We start from the raw sequence: 18,919 nt of genomic DNA on the forward strand, positions 1-18,919 counted from the left end.
TGCATTTTTACACTCTAAATAGTTAAGTTTAGCTTAAAAAGTTTTATTATACAGCCATTATAGTAAAGACACAACATACTTGCATATTATGTTAGATACCATCTAAAGTTTAAATATAGGTAGACAGTTGAACGCTTTTAAGTAACGTATTTACGTTGCGTAGCCAAAGATAAACAGGAGGTTGGGTAACTACAATTTCAACTATTTTTTTTTGCATTAATCAACCTTTTATTTTGCAAATAAATTAAACAATAAGTTAACAAAATGAATGTTGATGACTACTTGTCAAGAATAAACTGCAAGGCCTGTTCACACGACAAGGTGAACAGGCCTGCGCTTTCCTTACGTAACTTTACGAACTGTAAGGATTTTTTTAAAATTTCAATAAAAAATATCTAGTAAAAGTATACCGCTTACGAAATCTTGCGTAAATTTCGCTCCAGCCATAAAACTTTACGAAATCTTACGTAACTTTCGCAAACTTTCGTACGTATAAACAACTTTGTTCATTTTAAATTGTTGCGAAATCTTACATTACGTTACGTTGCGTTCGCCGTGTGAACGGGCCTTTATAATACAGTTTTTGCAAATTTTTTTTTTAAATTTAATCATTATTTACATTTGCTTTAGAAACATTTTAAAAGAGGGACCGTGTAAAACTGGATTTAAAGATTGTCAAAAAAATCCAGAATGCCAAAAAGAAGAATCTAGCCACTGGGGGGCGATGTTGGTTATAGATCCCACACCAAGAGAGTTGAAAGACTTTGATGCAGTTTGGCATGACCTTGAAACCTACCCAACGAGCGAACTAAGAAAAGGGATAGTTCTTTTCTTTACATGTTAAAACCAAAACCTTACTTATGTATAGTTTTTGGTGAAACATTCGACAAAAAGTTGGCAGTTGACCCAATAATTGATCAAATTGTTTATTCTAAAGAGTTAAAAACAAATTCTGATGTTGAAAATCTTGTTAAGGAGGTTTACAAGTTTAAAATTGGGCATCCAGTTAAATATTTTAAAGAGTAAATACCTTATGAAATATGGTTAAATTTATTTGTATATAAATGAGACTTTTCGTTTTTAAATTTAATGTTGTTGGTTGGATTTGTAAATTAATTTGATAACAAATCGCAAAAATTTAAAAATATAATCTGTACAGAATCGTTGTTGTTTTTTGGGCTTAATTCAAACCACAAAAACATGAAGTGCAAGCATAACCTAGCCGCAAGCTATAAGTCTTACTAATACATTGTGTAAAAAGCACAACAAATTTGATAAGTCAACTTGTAAATTGTTAAAACGAGCAACGTTAATGTTAAAAATGAGATGGAAGTAGATATTATAGTAGGTTGTATAAAGCAAAAAATATTACAATGCTATTAACAATCACTATTTAAAAATTTAATTAAGATGTAAACTTTAAAGAGAAGGGCCTTGAAAACATTGGAAACAGAATAATAGTTTAAACTGGCAAAAAAAATGTAAACAGGAAATAATTAATAAAAACCTTGTCAACAAACTAAAAATCAGTTTTCTTACAACAACAAATATTTAACATAAATGTTGTTACTGTTTTTGTCAGCAAAATATGTCTTTATTTAATATAGGATAACCAAGAACATGAATATTGATGACTACTTGGCAAGAATAAACTACAAAGGTTCAAAAGAACCGAATTTAGAAAACTTAAAAGCATTACTTGCAGCTCATAAAACAGAATTGTGTTTTTCTAACTTACGACTACATGGAGCTGATGACGACAACAAAATACAGCTTGATTTAAAGAAGATGTACGATCACTTGGTCAACAAAAAAGGCGGGGGAATATGTTATGAGCTGAATGCCTTGTTTGTATGGGCGTTACAACAATTAGGTTATGATGCTTATTACACTTTCTCAGCCTTTAAGGACGAAACAGGCTTAACCCGAGATGATTTGCACATGGCACCATTTGTAAGTTGTTTAACATACACTTATGTTACTTGAAATCTATTTGCTCCGCTTTACCCAATTTGGCTTAAAAGCAATTTCTGTAAATGTTTCTGTGTATTTGAAACTTCTTATTTAATATTTTAAGGTTAAAATTGATGGTGAGTTGTACTTCGTTGACATTGGTTTTCCCACTTTTGGAACTTTCAAGGTTAAACATATGGAGGTTACTGCAGGTACATTCAATGCACATCGGTTCAGGGTAATCCCCTCTAAGAACGGGTCAAAGTTCATTTTTGAGCGACATTCAAAAACAGTTTTTGACGCTGATGGTAAATATTTGTTAAAATTTATTTAAACTATTTGTATTTAACGCAATTTCGGTATTTTCACATATCGTTATATTAGTTTAAGTTAATAACACTACAGCAAGATGGCAAATGACATAAGTTTAGTTTAGGCTGTAATAAAGTATATAGAGCCTTTAAATACAAACCCAGCGCCCTCTATATAGGTAAAGTCAGATTAAAACGTGGTATTCTTATATAAAAGTCTAACTTAATCGTACGACAATTCAATTTTAAAATAAATTTAAAGAAACGTAAAAATATCATCAGTTACAATCTGACATTAGTGTAGAAATTATAGGCTAAAACAAAAATCTTAGGCTAACAAAAACACAAAATTTAATTTATTTTAAAGTAAATTTAACTTTTATGTAATTTAATCGTGGTTCTTCAACACAGCAACCAGTATAACAGGAAAACTTTAAACTTTGTATCGAGTCTAACTTTAGGCTGGCCAGTCGCATTTTGCATTTGTTTGTTACCATAACAACCAGATTTTGCTGATTTGTGTTAATAATTTCGCTGTAGCGAATTTTTTTGTTTTAAATATAACTTTTGAAAAAATTTTTAAATTTTTCTTTTTTTAGGAAACATTTTAAAAAAGGGATCGTGTAAATCTGGATTTGAAGATTGTCAAAAAAATCCAGAATGCCAAAAAGAAGAATCTAGCCACTGGGGGACGATGTTGGTTATAGATCCAACACCAAGAAAATTAGAAGATTTTAATGCAGTTTGGCATGACCTTGAAACTGACCCAACAAGCGATCTTAGAAAAAGAATAATTCTGGATCTTTACATATTAGAACCAAAACCTTATTTTTGTGTAGTATTCGGTGAAACATTCGATAAAAAGTTGGCAGTTGACCCAATAATTGATCAAATTGTTTATTCTAAAGAGTTAAAAACAAATTATGATGTTGAAAATCTTGTTAAAGAGGTTTACAAGTTTAAGATTGGGCATCCAGTTAAATATTTTAAAGAATAAATCCTGTTTTTTTACGTTAGTAAAATTTCGTTCGAGTAACGAATAATATGTATTGGTAAAACTTTATTTTTTGTTCAACTTAATTGTTATTCTTTCTATTAGGTTCTTACACAATAAAAAAACGTTATAATTCGTTCACAATAATAAATTAACCCCTTTAATTTGAAGTGTTTTAGACCGTAAAGGCCCGTTCACACGGCGTACGAAACGCAACGTAACATAATGTAAGATTTCGCAACCATTTAAAATGAACAGAGTGGTTCACACGTACGAAAGTTTGCGTAAGTTAGGTAAGATTTCGTAAAGTTTTGTAGCCGAAGCGAAATTTACGCAAGATTTCGTAAACGGTATACTTTTATTAAATATTTTGTATTTGTTAACCCCTAGAACTCGTAAAGTTACATAACGCAACGCAGCGCAACGCAAGCTTGTCGTGTTAACAGGCCGTTAGTTGGATAACTAATATATCGTGCAACACTCATGTTATATTTGAATATTGTCTGTAAATATAATAAGGTATTGAAAATGCTTTAATTAAAAAAAAATACATAGAGTTTAATATGTTATGTTGATACATTTATTAACACCTGATTTTAAAATAATAGTTTTATTTTTAATGTGTATAAGGTAAAATTAAAGCTAAATGTTATAAGAGTAACTAATTAACAACTTTAATTTTAAATGCTTTATATGAACAGCGTTATTTTAAAGTCACGTTGTAATCTGTATAAGATAACGTTGTTAAATTTGGCATTTTGTGAGAAAGAGGAAATGCTGACGTCAGCAAGAACCACGAGACATGCTCGACTTACTTTACCACAAAGAAAAGAGAAGAAAGCAATAAACTTGTTCAACATTACTGCATTTGTAAGTTTAATTTGTATATTGTAACTCTATTTAACAAAATTGTTGCATATAGAGTATGTAAATTCATCAGTATTTAAACAAATAAGTAAAACAATAAGTAAACAAAATGAATGTTGATGACTACTTGTCAAGAATAAACTACAAAGGTTCTAAAGAACCGAATTTAGAAAACCTAAAAGCAATACTTGAAGCTCATAAAACAACGATTGGTTTCTCTAATCTACGACTACATGGAGCTGATGACGACAACAAAATACAGCTTGATTTAAAGAAAATGTATGATCACGTGGTCAACAAAAAAGGCGCGGGAATATGCTACGAGATAAATGCATTGTTCGTATGGGCGTTACAACAATTAGGTTATGACGCTTATTACACTTACGCAGCTTTTGATTTTGAAGATGTACTTTCCCGCGAAGAATATCATATGGTACCATTTGTAAGTTGTTTCTATTTACTGTTTAAATCATCGCAGCCGACTTTATTAATGTTATACAGCACTTAAATACGATCGAACCTATTGTTTTAATTATACAAGGCACCTTCAGGCTAAAACGTCAATAACACTATTCTAAGCGTATAAACTCTCTTGTATCTAAATTAAACCAAATCGGTTTTCTCTAATAAAATAAACTACTTTTAGGTAAAAATAGAGAACGAGTTGTACTTCGTTGACCTCAGTTTTTACGTTTATGGAACTTATAAAGTTAAACATATGGAAGTTACTGCATGTCCTTTTAATGCATATCGGTTTAGGGAGATGCCCTTCGAGAACGGGTCAAAGTTCATCCTTGAGCGACATTTGAAAACAGTTTTGGATGCTGATGGTAAATATTTGTTTATTTTATCTTTAATTAACCTCACAAGTTAAAGTATTGCCAGAACTACAGGTCTTGCCTGACTGCATAATGACATATTAGTATAGCCTACTAGTACTAGATATAAACGGCTGTGTTTTCGCCAGATGGAATTGTTTTAAGATTAAATTGGCTTTTTTTCTAGTCATTACAGTTTGTCGGCAGTCGGCAAAAGTCGGCAACTAAGTACTTAGGCAGTAGACTGCTTTTACTGTATCGTTACAAAACACTTTTTTATTTAGGCTGACGAACATTGACAATATTTTACTCTTTTATCAATATAAAGGTTTTAAAATTAATTTATTTTATTGTTTATTTTAAACTTTTTAGCATAGTTTTCTGTAGCATAATTTTAGGCTACCGGTTGTATTTTAAGGTTTGTTTGTTACTATAACAACGACAACAAAGATTTTACTAATTTGAGTGGCGCTAAAAAAATTTGTTTCAAAGAATTTTTGGACAATTTTTGCACGGATTATCAAAGATTTAAATTTATAATTATTTTTTTCAGGAAACATTTTAAAAGAGGGTCCGAGTAAAACTGGATTCGAGGATTGTCAAAAAGATCCTGAATGTCAAAAAGAGGTATCTAGCCACTGGGGAAGACTGTTAGTCATAGATCCAACACCAAGGAAATTGGAAGACTACGATGCAGTTTGGCATGATATTGAAAGCGACACGAAGAGCGATCTTAGAAGAAGGATAATTCTCACACATTATATATTAGTTCCAAAACCTTATTTCTGTTTAATATTAGGTAAAGAATTTGACAAAAAGCTGGCAGTTGACCCAATAATTGATCAAATTGTTTATTCTAAAGAGTTAAAAACAAATTCTGATGTTGAAAATCTTGTTAAAGAGGTTTTTAAATTTGAGATTGGGCACCCAGTTAAATATTTTGAAGACTAATTTCTCTTTAAATGTAAATAAATTGTGTTTGGGGTACCATGTTGAAGCATAACTTTACAAAGCATCATAAAATAAAATGGAAGCTAACTGTTAATAAATTTAGTTATAAAACATGAATATGCAGAAGAATTTTCAAAATAACGAAGTTTATTTGTTTGCGTTAACTCAATAAAAGTTTCCTATTTTAAAAATAAAATTAATTATTTTTTTATATTAGCTTAAAAAAATGCCAATAAGAACAAGTAATTTTAGAGTTTCATAAATAGGTTTTGCTTCTTTGGTAAGGACATTAAAATTGCTGACGTCAGCACAAAATGAGTTATACTTCATGGTTCAGCAGCGATAAGAAAAAGGGGATACGAAGTACTAACAGGAAATAGTTTGTTAATTCTACATTCACAGTTGAATGTTTAAAGTATTTTTATTTTGTTTAGCAATAGATTTGTAGAGTAAGCTCGGTATTTCATTTTTATCAAGGTTTTAAACAAAACATTTTGAGTAGAAGATGAAATGTTTACGGTAAATCACACGAACCTAATACATATTTTGTTGTATCATACTATAGAATGGTAATGTAACTTTAAAAATACCAGTTTAAGAATTGTTATTTATGTAAAGGGTTAGTTCGAGATTTTGCACAAAAATGATAGAATTTTATGAATGCGAAGCTAATTCTAAGTAAATAATGCCTTAGGGTAATGTGTTGTTTAACAAATGTATTTGCAAAACCGCATGTAAGTTATTGATTAACAACTTATTAAGAATGCCTATCCGAGATTAGATGAATCACAATCTAAGTTTTTATTTTACCTTTAAACTTACGTATAATTTGTTTTTTAAGTAAATAAGGAAAACAATAAAGTGATAAAATGAATGTTGATGACTACTTGGCAAGAATAAACTACAAAGGTTCTAAAGAACCAAATTTAGGAAACTTAAAAGCAATACTTGCAGCTCATAAAACAGAATTATGTTTTTCTAACTTACGACTACATGGAGCTGATGACGACAACAAAATACAGCTTGATTTAAAGAAGATGTACGATCACGTGGTCACCGAAAAAGGCGGGGGAATATGTTATGAGCTGAATGCATTGTTTGTATGGGCGTTACAACAATTAGGTTATGACGCTTATTACACTTACTCAGCATTTAAGGACGAAACAGGCTTAACCCGAGATGATTTGCACATGGCACCATTTGTAAGTTGTTTTTAATTTGGTGTTTAAAATAATATGAACCACATAAGTTTGTCTCTATTTAAATTTTGCTACAACCTGAAGCGTACATAACTGCAAAAAAATGTTTTTAGGTGAAAGTAAAAGATAAATTATATTTTGTTGATGCTGCTATGTTTGTTTATGGAACTTTCAAGGTTAAACATATGGAGGTTACTGCATGTCCCTTTAACGCATATCGGTTCCGGGTAATACCCTCCGAAAACGGGTCAAAATTTATTTTTGAGCGGCATTCGAAAACAGTTTTAGATGTTGATGGTAAGTTGATGGTTCATGACACAATTATTATTTTGTTCAATAACATTAGTTTTACTATTCACTAGTTAGTCTAAAAAGTCAAAACAAAGGTAAATTTAAGATAACAAAGGCTTACTAGTAATTTCATAAAACGTTTTTTCAATTTTTTGTAAACACAAAGTAAGACCACAGTTAACTAGTTTATTGATTGCGCCAGCCTAACTTTCCAACCAGAATCCTATTTTGATTCGATTGTTACTATAACAACAATAAATAGTGCGCTGTTTTCGCTGTAGCGAAGTTTTTGTAAACATTATCTTAATTAAACTTTAAAGGAAACATTTTAAAAGAAGGACCATGTAAAACTGGATTTAAAGATTGTCAAAAAAATCCAGAATGTCAAAAAGAAGAATCAAGCCACTGGGGGGCGATGTTGGTTATAGACCCAACACCAAGAACATTAGAAGACTTTGATGCAGCTTGGTACTATAATAAATCCGAACCAACAAGCGATTTAAGAAAAAGGATTTTTCTCACCCGGTATATGTTAAAGCCAAAACCTTATTTATGTTTAGCGTTTAACGAAACGTTTGATAAAAAGCTGGCAGTTGACCCAATAATTGATCAAATTGTTTATTCTAAAGAGTTAAAAACAAATTCTGATGTTGAAAATCTTGTTAAAGAGGTCTACAAGTTCAAGATTGGGCATCCAGTAAAATATTTTAAAGAGTAAATTCTGTTTTTTGTTACTAAAATTGTGCTAAGTAACAACTATTATGTATTGGTAAAACTTTATTTTTTGTTCAACTTAATTGTTATTCTTTCTATTAGGTTCTTACACAATAAAAAAACGTTATAATTCGTTCACAATAATAAATTAACCCCTTTAATTTGAAGTGTTTTAGACCGTTAAGTTGGATAATTAATATATCGTGCAACACTCGTGTTATATTTAAATATGGTCTGTAAATATAATAATGGTATGGAAATGCTTAAATTAAAAAAAAATTCATAGAGTTTAATATGTTATGTTAATACATTTATTAACACTTGATTTTAAAATAATTTTATTTTTAATGTGTATAAGTTAAAATTAAAGCTAAATGTTATAAGAGTAACTAATTAACAACTTCAATGTTAAATGTTTTATATGAACAGCGTTATTTTAATGTCACGTTGTAATCTATATAAGATAACGTTGTTAAATTTGGCATTTTAAGTGCAAGAGGAAATGCTGACGTCAGCAAGAACCACGAGACATGCTCGACTTACTTTACCACAAAGAAAAGAGAAGAAAGCAAAAAACTTGTTCAACATTACTGCATTTGTAAGTTCAATTTGTATATTGTAACTCTGTTTAACAAAACTTTTGCATATAGAGTATGTAAATTTATCTGTATTTAAACAAATAGGTAAAACAATAAGTTAACAAAATGAATGTTGATGACTACTTGTCAAGAATAAACTATAAAGGGTCTAAAGAACCGAATTTAGAAAATTTAAAGGCAATTGTTCAAGCTCATAAAACAACAATTGGTTTCTCTAATCTACGACTTCATGGAGCTGATGACGACAACAAAATACAGCTTGATTTAAAGAAGATGTACGATCACGTGGTCACTAGAAATGGCGGGGGAATATGTTATGAAATAAACGCGTTGTTCGTATGGGCGTTACAACAATTAGGTTATGACGCTTATTACACTTACGCAGCTTTTGATTTTGAAGATGTACTTTCCCGCGAAGAATATCATATGGTGCCATTCGTAAGTTGTCAATTTACTGTTTAAATTATTGCAGTCGACTTTGTTAATGTTATACAGCACTTAAATACGATTGAACCTTTTGTTTCAATTATACAAGGCCCGTTTAAGCTAAAACGTCAATAACACTATTCTAAACGTAAACTCCCTTGTATCTAAATTAAACCAAATCGGAAAAATTTTCTAATAAAATGAACTACTTTTAGGTAAAAATAGAGAACGAGTTGTACTTCGTTGATCCCAGTTTTTACGTTTATGGAACTTATAAAGTTAAACATATGGAGGTGACTGCATGCCCTTTTAATGCATATCGGTTTAGGGAGATGCCCTTCGAGAACGGGTCAAAGATCATTCTTGAGCGACATTTGAAAACAGTTTTGGATGCTGATGGTAAATATTTGTTCATTTTATCTTTAATTAACCTCACAAGTTTAAAGTATTGCCTAAACTACAAGTCTCACCTGGCTGCATAATGACATATTAGTATAGCCTACTAGATATAAACGGATGTGTTTTCGCCAGATGGGATTGTTTTAGGATTAAATTGGCCTTTTTTCTGGTCATTACAGTTTGTTAGTAGTTACAATTAAACCGTTACATTTAAACAAAACTAAAGATTAACATGCTTTTGGTCTAACAAATACCGCCTTTGTTTATTTAAAATTTAAAAAGTCGGCAACTAAGTACTTAGACTGCTTTTACTTTATCGTTACAAAACACTTTTTTATTTAGGCTGACGAACATTGACAATATTTTACTCTTTTATCAATATAAAGGTTTTAAAATTAATTTATTTTATTGTTTATTTTAAACTTTTTAGCATAGTTTTCTGTAGCATAATTTTAGGCTACCGGTTGTATTTTGAGGTTTGTTTGTTACTATAACAACGACAACAAAGATTTTACTTATTTGAGTGGCGCTAAAAAAATTTGTTTCAAAGAATTTTTGGACAATTTTTGCACGGATTATCAAAGATTTAATTTTATAATTATTTTTTTCAGGAAACATCTTAAAAGAGGGTCCGAGTAAAACTGGATTCAAGGATTGTCAAAAAGATCCTGAATGTCAAAAAGAGGAATCTAGCCACTGGGGAAGACTGTTAGTAATAGACAAAACTCCAAGGAAATTGGAAGACTACGATGCAGTTTGGCATGATATTGAAAGCGACCCGAAGAGCGATCTTAGAAGAAGAATAATTCTCACACATTATATATTAGATCCAAAACCTTATTTCTGTTTAATATTAGGTAAAGAATTTGACAAAAAGCTGGCAGTTGACCCAATAATTGATCAAATTGTTTATTCTAAAGAGTTAAAAACAAATTCTGATGTTGAAAATCTTGTTAAAGAGGTTTTTAAGTTTGAGATTGGGCACCCAGTTAAATATTTTGAAGACTAATTTCTCTTTAAATGTAAATAAATTGTGTTTGGGGTACCATGTTGAAGCATCACTTTATAAAAGCATTATAAAATAAAATGGAAACTAACTGTTAATAAATTTAGTTATAAAACATGAATATGCAGAAGAATTTTAAAAATAACGAAGTTTATTTGTTTGCGTTAACTCAATAAAAGTTTCCTATTTTAAAAATAAAATTAATTATTTTTTTATATTAGCTTAAAAAAATGCCAATAAGAACAAGTAATTTTAGAGTTTCATAAATAGGTTTTGCTTCTTTGGTAAGGACATTAAAATTGCTGACGTCAGCACAAAATGAGTGATACTTCATGGTTCAGCAACGATAAGAAAAGGGAGATACGAAGTACTAACAGGAAATAGTTTGTTTATTCTACATTCACAGTTGAATGTTTAAAGTATTTTACTTTTGTTTAGCAATTCATTTGTAGAGTAAGCTCGGTATTTCATTTTTATCAAGGTTTTAAACAAAACATTTTGAGTAGAAGATGAAATGTTTACGGTAAATCACACGAACTTAATACATATTTTGTTGTATCATACTATAGAATGGTAATGTAACTTTAAAAATATCAGTTTAAGAATTGTTATTTATGTTAAGGGTTAGTTCGAGATTTTGCACAAAAATGATAGAATTTTATGAATGCGAAGCTAATTCTTAGTAAATAATGCCTTAGGATAATGTGTTGTTTAACAAGTGTATTTGAAAAATCGCATGTGAGTAATTAATTAACAATTTATTAAGAATGCCTGTCCGAGATTAGATGAATAACAATCTAAGTTTTTATTTTACTTTATGTACAATTAGTTTTTCAAGTAAATAAGGTAAACAATAAGTTGACAAAATGAATGTTGACGACTACTTGAAAAGAATAAATTACAAAGGGTCAAAAGAACCGAATTTAGAAAGCCTAAAAGCAATCATTCAAGCTCATAAAACAGAATTATGTTTTTCTAACTTACGACTACATGGAGCTGATGACGACAACAAAATACAGCTTGATTTAAAGAAGATGTATGATCACGTGGTCACCAAAAAAGGCGGGGGAATATGTTACGAGCTGAATGCCTTGTTTGTATGGGCGTTACAACAGTTAGGTTATGACGCTTACTTCGTTTACTCAGCATTCAATTTCGAAACGGGACTTTCCCGACCTGATATGCATATGTCACCACTAGTAAGAACTGTTTTGTTATTTAAAACTAAAGGTTTTAAGTTCAATTACCCCTGTTAGCATTCTGTGACCCAATTCGTCAAAGTTTAAAAAAAGATCTGGGTTTAATTAACAAGTTAAAACATGGATTTATTGGTCATATTTTGTAACCAAAACGTTGTTAGTAATCCCTACAAAGTCTTATTGGGTAAAACTTAATGCAAAGTTAACTTTCTTGCATCTGATTTGCACTTAAACAACAACATATTTGTTTTTAGGTGAAAGTAGAAGGTGAGTTTTTTTACATTGACCCTGGCTTATTTGTTTATGGACCCATTAAGGTTAAACATATGGAGGTTACTGCATGCCCTTTTAACGCATATCGGTTCAGGGTAATATCCTCTAAAAACGGGTCAAAGTTCATTTTTGAGCGACATTCGAAAACAATTTTGAATGCTGATGGTAAATTATTACAAAAAAACTTTAAATTATTGTTTATTAACTTTATATTTACTACATTAGTTCAATGAAAGCTAAAAAGAAGGTTGATTGTTTTCATAACAACAACAACAAAATTTTTGCTGATTTGTGATGAAAAATTCACTGCAGAAAATTAATATGTAAAAAATTTTAAATTTATTTGTTAAGGAAACATTCTGAAAGAGGGACCCTGTAAATCTGGATTTGAGGAATGTCAAAAAAATCCAGAATGTCAAAAAGAAGAATCTAGCCACTGGGGGACGATGTTAGTCATAGATCCCACAACAAGGAAATTGGAAGAATTTGATAACGCTTGGCTTAGCCTTGAAAGCGATCAAATGAGCGAACTAAGAAAAAGAATAATTCTCAAACGCTACATTTCACAACCAAAACCTTATCTCTGTTTAGCGTTTAATGAAACGTTTGACAAAAAGTTGGCAGTTGACCCAATAATTGATCAAATTGTTTATTCTAAAGAGCTAAAAACAAATTCTGATGTTGAAAATCTTGTTAAAGAGGTTTACAAGTTTAAGATTGGGCATCCAGTTAAATATTTTAAAGAATAAATTCTGTTTTTTTTTTGTTACTGAAATTGCATTGAAGGCATTACGTAAAAACTTCGTATTATTATAAACGCATAATTTTAAAAGAAGTATTAGATTAATATATAAACGATTAGTGTTTTATTATAATTTAAAGCTAATTGTTACCTTTTATTATAAAAAATAAATGCAATAAAAGCATTTTGTGAGACGGTTTTATCTGTATGGGTTAAGTCAATAAAAATATCGTATATTAAACTCATACAATTAAATTCCTTTTTTATTATTACTAATAAATATAAAATTTTCTGAGAAGGATTTTAATAATAGCTATAAAAAAGGTAAGTATCAACATATATGTACGGCCTTAAGGGCATTTAGAATGCTAATATAGAATTAAAAATGCTGACGTCAGCACGAAAAGGATCTTTTATGGTTCGCTGACGATAAGTAAAAGGGGATACGAATTGCTGATAGGAAGTACTCGGTTTATTTAATGTTTGCAGTTTAATGTTTAAAGTATTTTAGTTTTGTTCAGTAACAAATTTGTAGAGTTAGCTTGGTTTTAAATTTTAACTAAAGTTTTAAAAACAAACGTTAAACAGAAGGTCTTAAATTCAGTAAAAGATAGAATTTTTGCCATAAACCAACAATAAAAAACATATTTTGTTCCATCATAAAATAGAATCTACTTCAGTTTGTAATTGTAAAAAGATAAGCCTGAGTATTAAATTTAACTTAAAAATAAGATATAATAATATGAAGCCAACTCTTAGTAAGTGAAGTCTTAAGGTAATATTGACCTAGGTTTGTTGTAGATGGGTATGTCGAAAACCGCAGATAAGTAAATGATTAACGACTTATTAAGTTTAGAAAGTCTATCTGAGATTGGTTTATAAATTTATAAATAATTTTTTCAGCAAATAAGTAAACAAAATGAATGTTGATGACTACTTGGCAAGAATAAACTACAAAGGTTCTAAAGAACCGAATTTAGAAAACCTAAAAGCAATTATTCAAGCTCATAAAACAGAATTATGTTTTTCTAATCTACGACTACATGGAGCTGATGACGACAACAAAATACAGCTTGATTTAAAGAAGATGTTCGATCACGTGGTCACCAAAAAAAGCGGGGGAATATGTTATGAGCTGAATGCATTGTTCGTATGGGCGTTACAACAGTTAGGTTATGACGCTTACTTCGTTTACTCAGCATTCAACTTTGAAACGGGACTTTCCCGACCTGATATGCATATGTCACCACTAGTAAGTAATTCTTTTGTTATTTAATACTGAAGGTTCTAGGTTCAATTACCTTCGTTGGCATTCTAAAATAAACTTGTCAAAGTTTAAAAAATACTTCTGGTTCAAAACTTTGTAAAGCATGCTACTAACTGGTTTTAATTCCCACTGTAACTTAATCTTAACATTCTTGACGTTAAGAACAAAAACTTGGATGTTATGTTGAGTCCCATTTGGTAAAAACAAGTGTAACGTTTGTTAACTTGCATCTCTAAAACTTTAAAATAACTGTTTTTAGGTGAAAGTAGAAGATCAGTTATATTTCAGCGATCCTGGCTTATTTGTTTATGGACTCATTAAGGTTAAACATATGGAGGTTACCGCATGCCCTTTTAACGCATATCGGTTCAGGGTAATACCTTCTGAAGACGGGTCAAAGTTCATTTTCGAGAGACATTCAAAAACAATTTTGGACGCTGATGGTAAATTATCACAACAAAACTTAAAGTTCTAGTTTAATAACATTACAAAAAGGTCGATTGTTACCATGACGACAATAAAAGTTTAACTGATTTGTGATAAAAAGTTTGCTGCAGAAAGTTTTTTTTAATTTGTGATTTTTTTAAGGAAACATTCTGAAAGAGGGACCGTGTAAAACTGGATTTAAAGATTGTCAAAAAAATCCAGAATGCCAAAAAGAAGAATCTAGCCACTGGGGGACAATGTTGGTTATAGATCCAACACCAAGAAAATTGAAAGATTTTAATTCAGTTTGGCATGACCTTGAAACTGACCCAACAAGCGATCTTAGAAACAGAATAATTCTAGATCTTTACATATTAGAACCAAAACCTTACTTATGTATAGTATTTGGTGAAACATTCGACAAAAAGTTGGCAGTTGACCCAATAATTGATCAAATTGTTTATTCTAAAGAGCTAAAAACAAATTCTGATGTTGAAAATCTTGTTAAAGAGGTTTTTAAGATTGAGATTGGGCATCCAGTTAAATATTTTAAAGAGTAAATATCTAATAACAAATCGGGCAAATTTAAATGTAAATAAATAAGACTTTGTGTTGTTAATTTTAAAGGTTAATGTTATTAATTAGTTTTGTAAATAAATTTCTAAAAAATTGAAAATAAAATCTGCACAATATACTTTTTGTTTTTGCTACAACATAAAACTTTAACATTAAGAACATAAAACGCAAACATATTAGGATTAAAAACTACGAACCCAGCTTCATTCAATGAACCAAAAAACTAAGGTTGCTATTTTTGTATTGCTAGAGTAAACAAAACGTAATTACGCTTCACTAATGTTACACTGAACTGCAATTTGTAGTTGATTTATAACTTAAGTTTTGCAGAGTAGCAAAAAACTTGGCATTAAAAACTTAAAAATGTTGTTCGGTTAACTTTAAACATATAGAGGTTACTGCATGCCCTTTTAACGCATATCGGTTCCGGGTAATTCCCTCCGAAAACGGGTCAAAGTTTATTTTTGAGCGACATTTGAAAACAGTTTTGGATGCTGATGGTAAAAATAACATGACACAATTAATATTTTTGTTCAACAACATTAGTTTTACTATTCACTAGTTAGTCTAAAAAGTCAAAACGAAGGTAAATTCAAGGATAACAATGGCTTATTAGTAATTTGATAATACATTTTTACAATTTTTTGTAAATGTAAAGTAAGACCACAGTTAACTAGTTTATTGATTGCGCCAGCCTAACTTTCCAACCAGAATCCTATTTTGATTCGATTGTTACCATAACAACAATAAATGGTGCGCTGTTTTCGCTGTAGTGAAGTTGTAAACTTTTATAGACACTGGGGGACGATGTTAGTTATAGATCCAACACCAAGAAAATTGAAAGACTTTGATGCAGTTTGGCACTATAATAAATCCGAACCAACAAGCGATTTAAGAAAAAGGATTTTTCTTACCCGGTATATGTTAAAGCCAAAACCTTATTTATGTTTAATATTTGGTGAAACGTTTGATAAAAAGTTGGCAGTTGACCCAATAATTGATCAAATTGTTTATTCTAAAGAGTTAAAAACAAATTCTGATGTTGAAAATCTTGTTAAAGAGGTCTACAAGTTCGAGATTGGACATTCAGTTAAATATTTTAAAGAGTAATGTTTTACTAATTATGTTTGTGTTGAAGTTAAAGTGTTAAGATAAAAAATTGTTAAGTTGTAATCAAACGTAAGTGTATTTGACCTTTTCGTAAATAAACGTCGTGTATAAAACAAGTTTGAAAGGAAATTTGATTTCTTATATATTGTAAAAAGTAAAAAAAAACGCCAAACAGTTAACTTTTATGGGTAAAGGCCTGTGCACATGACAAGGTAACGTTGCGTTACGTAACTTTACGAGTTCTAGGGATTAACAAATACAAAATATTTAATAAAAGTATACAGCTCACGAAATCTTGCGTAAATTTCGCTTCGGCCACAAAACTTTACGAAATCTTACGTAACTTTCGTACGTGTGAACGACTCTGTTCATTTTAAATGATTGCAAAATCTTGCATTACGTTGAGCTGCGTACGTCCTGTGACCGGGCCTTAATGAAAACTTGTTTTTGTTTCCAATTTCTAAAATTTAGCAGTTTCTTTTTTAAGAATCTATTTTTTAATTTTCTTTAAAATATTTGACCGGGTGTGTAATATTAAAATGAAATATTTCTTCCACAACATTTTCTACGTCTTCGTTTGTCCTCAATTTCCTGGTAACCGCAATTTTGTCGATTATCGGATCCACAGCTTCTTTACGTTCATAACACTCTCCAAACACGCTATGCAAAACCGGGACCGGTTCTAAATCGTATCGGATTAAAATAACTCTTCTCAACAAATCACTTAATGGACAGGTTTGTAGAAAATCCCAAACATTTTCGAAGTCTTCGAGCTTTCTTGGTGTGGTGTTAAAGTTGATGTATTTAACCCAGTGGGTGGAGTCTTCTTTCTGGCAATCTTCGGTTTTTGAGCAAGAGTTGTAACCAATCGTGGAAGGACCTTTCTTTAAATAATTACCTAAAATAACAATAAGTATCACACCGTTTATGTTCGTTAGTAAATAACAACGCTAATCAACTAATAAAAGTTTAACAGTTTTAAAAACCGTTTTTTTTTGGCTGTTTACAAAAACTTTTACCTTCAGCATCTAAAACCGTTTTTAAATGTCGTTCAAATATAATTTCCTTTTCGCCATTTTCCTTGGGATAAACTTTAAAACGAAACACGTTGAAGGGTGTCACTACTGCCACCATGTGTTTAATTTCAGCCACACCAAATTGATAAAATCCCGGATCAACAAAATATCTTGAACCATCAATTTTGATCTAAAAAAATAAATATTGGTTTATTACTGTTCGAAAAGAAAAAAGAATAAATAGTTAATGGAAAACAGCATGTATTTTATTTTAAAGTGTTTGGCAAAAATAGGCACTTTTTTCTATACAAAATGCCTTCCTTTTATTACAAAAATACATTTAAAAGTACTTACTACTGGATTCATATGCAAATCTTCTCTACTCAAACCTTGGCCAGGAATATAAACTCCTGAATGTGAGTAACAAGCGTCATAACCTAATTGTTGTAACGCCCATACAAACAATGCGTTTAACTCATAACACATCCCCCCGCCATTTCTAGTGACCACGTGATTGTATATCTTCTTTAAATCAAGCTGTATTTTGTTGTCGTCATCAGCTCCATGTAGTCGTAGGTTAGAGTAAGCCAAATTAATTTTGTGAGCTTGAATAATTGCTTTAAGGTTTTCCAAATTCGGTTCTTTAGAACCTTTGTAATTTATTCTTTTCAAGTAGTCGTCAACATTCATTTCGTTAACTTATTTTACTAGACTTTTGCTTAAAAGGGAATTTTTAAACTTAAAATCTTTTTATAAAATACAAAAACACTTTTTCCAAATTCTGTTGCTACCCCTTTGTTCATAAAAAAACCTTTATGCACTTTCTTACTATCTTCTGTGTTAGATTTATCGTCCGACATAAAGAATATAACTTGTTAATTTTATCCCTGCTAGCTACTTCCTTATGTTTAGAATACAAATTCAGGGCCATTTCTTTTATAAATAAACTATTTTTATCTAATTGTGATCTTTATTCGGCTACTTTTTCGTACAAGGTAATTTATTGCCCCAAGGCCTTGCATGATTAAAAAAATTCGGAGGAAGTTATTGAAAGCAATTGGTCACCACAAATGACGTCATATTTAAAAAGTTGGTTAAATAATCTCATTTCTTAAAAGTTGGTCTATGTACAGAAATAAAAAATAAGCTAAAGTGCCTTAAGCATCAAAAAAACTTTATACAATCAATGGCTTGAAAAGCGATTTTTTTAAAATAAATACCACCTTTTTTTTTTGATTTAGCTACCTTGGGATTTCTTTAATTCAACGACTTAGCTACCTTGGGATGATTTAGCTACCTTGGGATTTCTTTAAAAAAACATCTTTTTGTTGTTTGTTAAAAATCATTGTAACAACAAACAAGCTATTGTTTTGTAGATAATACTCGCTTTATGTCACTAATTAACCGAGTAATTAATCTATTTCAACTGTATACCGGAATAACTTGTAATTAATTTTAAAATTTTGTATAATTCCACATGGAAGCAATACATGTAACGATTTATAACACGAGTATGGGTAACATGGGACCCAACATTACTTTAGGCTGATTGGGGTATTATTTTTGTGGGTAAAAGGCTGTGACGTCATGCCCATGGGTCACGAGAAAAAAGGGGCACTACCCTCCCCAGAAATGACATTTCTTAGTTTTTATCAATATATTATTAAAAAATCCTTTTTCATAAAATTACAAAAAAATACAAAATTAAATAATTTTTAACGGTCTATCACTATATGAAAGTGCATATACATTTAACTATGTACATATCACCTATATTAACAA

The 18,919-nt window shown here is 30.3% G+C and overlaps 7 protein-coding genes across 8 annotated transcripts; 6 read left to right on the forward strand and 1 right to left on the reverse strand.

Moving 5' to 3' along the window:
* Nucleotides 1–1,596: 1,596 nt before the first annotated feature.
* LOC145744122 (arylamine N-acetyltransferase 2-like) lies at nt 1,597–3,261 on the forward strand. The gene is made up of 3 exons (XM_082562234.1): nt 1,597–1,953; nt 2,078–2,261; nt 2,864–3,261. Exons 1-3 carry the CDS (start codon nt 1,621–1,623, stop codon nt 3,259–3,261), a joined length of 915 nt encoding a protein of 304 aa, XP_082418360.1. The 5' UTR covers nt 1,597–1,620.
* An 892-nt stretch (nt 3,262–4,153) lies between these two features.
* LOC145743376 (uncharacterized) lies at nt 4,154–6,033 on the forward strand. The gene is made up of 3 exons (XM_082561321.1): nt 4,154–4,567; nt 4,772–4,955; nt 5,497–6,033. Exons 1-3 carry the CDS (start codon nt 4,235–4,237, stop codon nt 5,892–5,894), a joined length of 915 nt encoding a protein of 304 aa, XP_082417447.1. The 5' UTR covers nt 4,154–4,234; the 3' UTR covers nt 5,895–6,033.
* A 717-nt stretch (nt 6,034–6,750) lies between these two features.
* LOC145743139 (arylamine N-acetyltransferase, pineal gland isozyme NAT-10-like) lies at nt 6,751–8,216 on the forward strand. Of its 2 annotated transcripts, none has more exons than XM_082561044.1 (3): nt 6,751–7,096; nt 7,207–7,390; nt 7,705–8,216. In XM_082561044.1, exons 1-3 carry the CDS (start codon nt 6,764–6,766, stop codon nt 8,100–8,102), a joined length of 915 nt encoding a protein of 304 aa, XP_082417170.1. In that variant the 5' UTR covers nt 6,751–6,763; the 3' UTR covers nt 8,103–8,216. The 2 variants fall into 2 exon arrangements, with proteins under 2 accessions (XP_082417170.1, XP_082417171.1); XM_082561045.1 differs by having other exon boundaries at nt 7,270–7,390.
* Nucleotides 8,217–8,604: 388 nt separating this feature from the next.
* Nucleotides 8,605–10,641, forward strand: LOC145743137 (uncharacterized). Its single transcript, XM_082561043.1, has 4 exons — nt 8,605–8,696; nt 8,782–9,135; nt 9,339–9,522; nt 10,134–10,641. The coding sequence occupies exons 2-4, from the start codon at nt 8,803–8,805 to the stop codon at nt 10,529–10,531; spliced, it is 915 nt and encodes a 304-aa protein (XP_082417169.1). The 5' UTR covers nt 8,605–8,696; nt 8,782–8,802; the 3' UTR covers nt 10,532–10,641.
* Nucleotides 10,642–11,386: 745 nt separating this feature from the next.
* LOC145744126 (arylamine N-acetyltransferase / N-hydroxyarylamine O-acetyltransferase-like) lies at nt 11,387–12,749 on the forward strand. Its single transcript, XM_082562239.1, has 3 exons — nt 11,387–11,727; nt 11,982–12,165; nt 12,352–12,749. Exons 1-3 carry the CDS (start codon nt 11,395–11,397, stop codon nt 12,747–12,749), a joined length of 915 nt encoding a protein of 304 aa, XP_082418365.1. The 5' UTR covers nt 11,387–11,394.
* A 903-nt stretch (nt 12,750–13,652) lies between these two features.
* On the forward strand, nt 13,653–15,116 carry LOC145743423 (arylamine N-acetyltransferase 1-like). Its single transcript, XM_082561380.1, has 3 exons — nt 13,653–13,994; nt 14,269–14,452; nt 14,598–15,116. The coding sequence occupies exons 1-3, from the start codon at nt 13,662–13,664 to the stop codon at nt 14,993–14,995; spliced, it is 915 nt and encodes a 304-aa protein (XP_082417506.1). The 5' UTR covers nt 13,653–13,661; the 3' UTR covers nt 14,996–15,116.
* A 1,177-nt stretch (nt 15,117–16,293) lies between these two features.
* Nucleotides 16,294–17,827, reverse strand: LOC145744128 (arylamine N-acetyltransferase, liver isozyme-like). The gene is made up of 3 exons (XM_082562240.1): nt 17,492–17,827; nt 17,141–17,327; nt 16,294–17,019 (listed from the first exon to the last, which is right to left on the reverse strand). The coding sequence occupies exons 1-3, from the start codon at nt 17,825–17,827 to the stop codon at nt 16,619–16,621; spliced, it is 924 nt and encodes a 307-aa protein (XP_082418366.1). The 3' UTR covers nt 16,294–16,618.
* Between the last annotated feature and the right edge of the window lie 1,092 nt (nt 17,828–18,919).

The sequence above is a fragment of the Corella eumyota genome, chromosome 2 (genome assembly GCF_963082875.1).
Source record: "Corella eumyota chromosome 2, kaCorEumy4.1, whole genome shotgun sequence".
NCBI classification, from domain to species: Eukaryota; Metazoa; Chordata; class Ascidiacea; order Phlebobranchia; family Corellidae; genus Corella; species Corella eumyota.